At 44.7% G+C, this 4,206-nt stretch overlaps 1 protein-coding gene across 1 annotated transcript in view; it reads right to left on the bottom strand.

Annotated features, from left to right (window-relative positions):
• The window catches only part of LOC101848164 (zinc/cadmium resistance protein), a 27,456-nt gene extending 23,462 nt beyond the window's left edge, over nucleotides 1–3,994 (bottom strand). The window contains exon 1 of the mRNA XM_005112408.3: nucleotides 2,671–3,994. Within this exon, the coding sequence (XP_005112465.1) occupies nucleotides 2,671–2,847 (177 nt within the window). The 5' untranslated portion in view covers nucleotides 2,848–3,994. The remainder of the gene's footprint in view (nucleotides 1–2,670) is intronic.
• Nucleotides 3,995–4,206: the final 212 nt, after the last annotated feature.

The raw sequence follows: 4,206 nt of genomic DNA, 5'->3' as shown, positions 1-4,206 counted from the left end.
GGGGGGGGAATTACCACGTTCTGTTGCACAGTATAGTAAAATTGCAAATGGGCTGATTCATAAATAAATGTCATGCTCATAGCTGTGCTGGAATTTCAACAGGGAACTGCTGCTTTTTCTTTCCTCATCCTTACTATCGTTATTGTTCCTCTACTTCTTTTGTATGTTTGTCACACTCTTGTGACCCGCTATTTCAGGGGTGCCTTGATAGTCGAAGCAAATCTGTGCTGTTGAGGCTAGAGAAATGAGCAGAGTAAGTCTGATTCCCTGTAATGACTTCTCTGTTGACATCCCTCGGCGCTCATATGACCTTATGCAGTTGCGAGCGCCGTAAAACTTCTACTAAAACAAAAACACAAGAAAGGAGGAGAGACAAGGGTCTTAGTTTTAGTAGAGGTTTTACGGCGCTCGCAACTGCATAAGGCCACCATATGAGCGCCAGAAGATTAGAGGTGTTACAAGAGAGTATCAAACATAAAAAAGAAGAAGGGGGAGACAAGGATGATAGACGTTGATAGGAGAGAAGAAGCAAACCACACCAGAGCACCCGCCAACCACCCACACCCACGAGATAAGGGTGATAGATGCTTGATAGGAAAAAAGGAGCAAACCGCACGAATGCACCCACCAGTCCACCACTTTTGGAGCTCTGATTTTTGTTTTTCGTGCTATGTTTTGTTTCTAGCTGTAATAATACGTTGTTGGGCTTTTTGTTAGAGCTGGTCTTGATATTGATACAATTATGGCTGCTTTCAATCTGGTTCAGTTAGAGCCTTTATTTTATTTTTTTTGGTAAGAGTTTCACGGCACTTGCAACACAATAAGGTCATATAAGATCCGAAGATTAGAGCTGTTACAAGAGAGTAACAAACACACAAAAAGGAGGAGAGTTTTCGTTTTCAGTAGAGGTTTTACGGCGCTCGCAGCGGCATAAGGTTGTATTATGAGCGCCCGGAGATTAGAGGTGTTACAAGAGAGTAACATTAACAAACATAAAAAAGGAAGAAAGGGAGATCAGGACGATTGACGTTTGATGGGAAAGAAGGAGCAAACCATACCAGAGCACCCATTTTCCGCCGCTTTACTTTTGGCTGATGTTATAGTTGCAAAGAGAAGAGTTGGGGTTGTTGTTTTTTTCAAACCTTAAACCTTATCGCTCCGCGTACTACAAATGGAACAAACATTTTTCTCTTTTTTTTAAAACTAAACGACGAACTCGCATTAACGTGGGAAATAGGGCTGAGCTCGCAATTTTTGTTTTCAAATAATGTTACGGTTTGCCAGAACAGAGAAAAAGGACCGTAAGGTATTATCTCTTATCAGCAGAGGCTAGTCCTTTATGGAAACAAATAAAATGGAAAACGGAAAATGAAAAAAAAAAGCAAATACAGTCAAACCTGCTCTAACGGCCACCTGCAACCTGTATAAGACAATCACCTGTATACAAAAGGCCACTTCCCATCTCCTCATTTGCCAAATTTTTGACATATCAACACTGTGTAGTTTAAGTAAGAAGAGTTTTACGTACTTGCAACCAATTAGGTCATATTATGACCTGATGAGTTACCGTAAAACTTATATTGATAGTGCCGAAGATTAGAGGTTAGTTTAAGTAAGAGTTTTAAGGCATTTGCAACACAATAAGGTCATAAAAGTGCCGAAGATTAGAGGTGTAACACGAGAGTAACAAACATAAAAAAGAAGAAGAGATCAGGACGAAACGTACTTAATAGGAAAGAAAGAGCAAACCACACTAGAGCAACCGCCAACCACCCACTAACAGCACTGTGTAAAACGGCCACCTGTCTAAGACAGCCACTTCTCTCCTCGGCCATGGATAGCCGTCTTAGACAATTCCGAATCTTGTTTAGTTTTAGTAAGAGTTTTACGGCGCTCGCAACTGCATAAGGTCATATTATGAGCGCCAGAAGATTATAGGTGTTACAAGAGAGTAACAAACATAAATAAAAAAGAAGGCGAGATAAGGACGATTGATGCTTGATAGGAAAGAAGAAGCAAACCACACCAGGGCACCCGGTAACCACCCACGAATAGCCGTCTTAGACAATTTCGAATCTTGTGCAAGCATCAGAAATAAAGGTGCTGCTGCGGAAAGGAGAAGGAGCAGCCCATATCAGAAGGCTGACCTTTGACCCACAAGCCATCCATTATCGCCTCGCTAATATAATAATAAAGGACGAGAGGTTTTATGACAGCAACAGAGACTTATCTTGACTGGGCCAACGGGTGACATAATATACTGGCAGACAGAGAGAACGAGACAGGAGGGACACAGAATGGAAGAGAGAGAGAGAGAGAGAGAGAGAGACAGAGACAGAGAGACAGAGAGACAAAGAGAGAGACACAGAGAGAGAGAGGATTCGAAATTACAGGTAGAAAGACAGGCAGCAGGCAGGCAGGCAGGCAGGCAGGCAGACAGATAGACAGAAAACAGACAGACAGACAGACAGACACACGGACACAGAGATGAATCACTCACCCTAACAGACGCAAAGACCACTATGAGCCCCACGACGTCATAGAGCATATTACGTGGAAAGAGTCAGCGACCAGACAGACAGACAGACAGACAGATAGACAAATAAACAAACACAAACAAACAGACAAACCGACAAATAAACAGACCAACAACCACAAGCAACCACTCACCCTGACAGAAGCAAAGCCCACTATGAGCGCCACCACGTCCGACAGCATGTGGAAGGAGTCGGCGACCAGCGCGATGGAGTTGGTGACGTAGCCCACGATGATCTCCACCAGGAAGAAGGAGGCAGTCATGGCCAGCATCACGCTCAGCCGGCACGTCTTGCCCGAGTAGCGACCCATGGTGGCTGCTCACGTGACCCACACACCTGCTCACGTGACCCACACACCTGCTCACACCACACCACACAGGACCACACCACACCACACCTGTGAGAAACTAATTAACAACTAGCGACCAGGACTCAACAACAGTCCCTTTTTTGGTTGTTGCTGTTCAGAAAAACAACAACTAGATGACGTTTTATTAGGAGTCCCGAGAGTTCAACGTCCCAAGAGTTCAACGTCCCAAGAAGTCTTTATCGGAAGGTTTGTTTGGGTGGTGGTGTTGTTTTCAGAGGCAATTTCTTTCTCTGCGTCAGTTTTCAAAAGTGATCCGATGAAGGTCCAAGCGACCCTTGTGATAAAACCTCACTTTCGCGGGGGACTTTCCCTATCACTTCTATGTCCTTTTCAACAAACAGGCCCCGAGTGTTCCCGTTCTTTCCTTAGACAAACCGTCATATCCTTGTGCTGCTATTTCCTTCCAGAAAGGGGACCACGTAACAAGCTCCCAATTGTCCGCAAAAGCACGCCAGAAAGCTAGCAAAGGCAGACGACAAGCAGCAGCAGCAGCAGTAGGAGGTTCACAGTACACGATGCTGGATCACTTGAATGTACAAGTCGGTTCTACTTCTGGCTTTACAAGTCGCTTCTACTTCTGGCACTTATGGCAGACGATGGGGGGGAGTCGAAAAAAGTTTCTCAACAAGATCACTTCCCGTTTTGCTTGGGGTTTTTTTTTTCTCTTCCAATTTCAAAGCAGAACCGAAGACGAGAGTGTCGCAAACAAGGCCGCTTGCTGCTTTGTTCTTCCCCCCTCTTCAAATTTCGAGAATTTCGCGATACAACCCTTTTCAACACGACGATGCCCGGAGATAGGAAAGCGAGGAGCTCGAGCTACTCCAACAGCATGTCGAGTTGCGCTACTAGAAAGAAGAAAAAAAAACACCACTTCGGGTGCTGCTCCTCGTATAAACGTAGCCACTTCACACACTACACACTACACAGCAGCAGTCAGCACGATATCAGCGTGTAGTTTCTACAGCAGACGAGTGAGTGTGTTGTCTTTACAGCAGACGACCCCGGGGAAGATATGGAGAAGTCACGCGATCATGCAGACTGCGGGGCACAAGCTTGTCTCAGACTCTGAAAGTAAAAGAAACATTGAGCAAAAATTAAAACAAAGAGCTATAAGAGGGGTCAGGCAGGATCATCAAGGGGCTAGCCCAGGATAGGGAAAGGTGGAAAGTGGTTGTTACCCTAATGCAGGGCGAGAAAGGCATGATGATGAAAATGGTGATGATGATGATGATGATGATGATGATGGTGATGATGATGATGATGATGATGATGATGATGATGATGATGATGATGATGATG

The sequence above is a fragment of the Aplysia californica genome, unplaced genomic scaffold (genome assembly GCF_000002075.1).
Source record: "Aplysia californica isolate F4 #8 unplaced genomic scaffold, AplCal3.0 scaffold01264, whole genome shotgun sequence".
NCBI lineage: Eukaryota > Metazoa > Mollusca > Gastropoda > Aplysiida > Aplysiidae > Aplysia > Aplysia californica.
The sequence above is the reverse complement of the archived record's forward strand: the minus strand, read 5'-3'. Positions and strand labels throughout refer to the sequence as shown.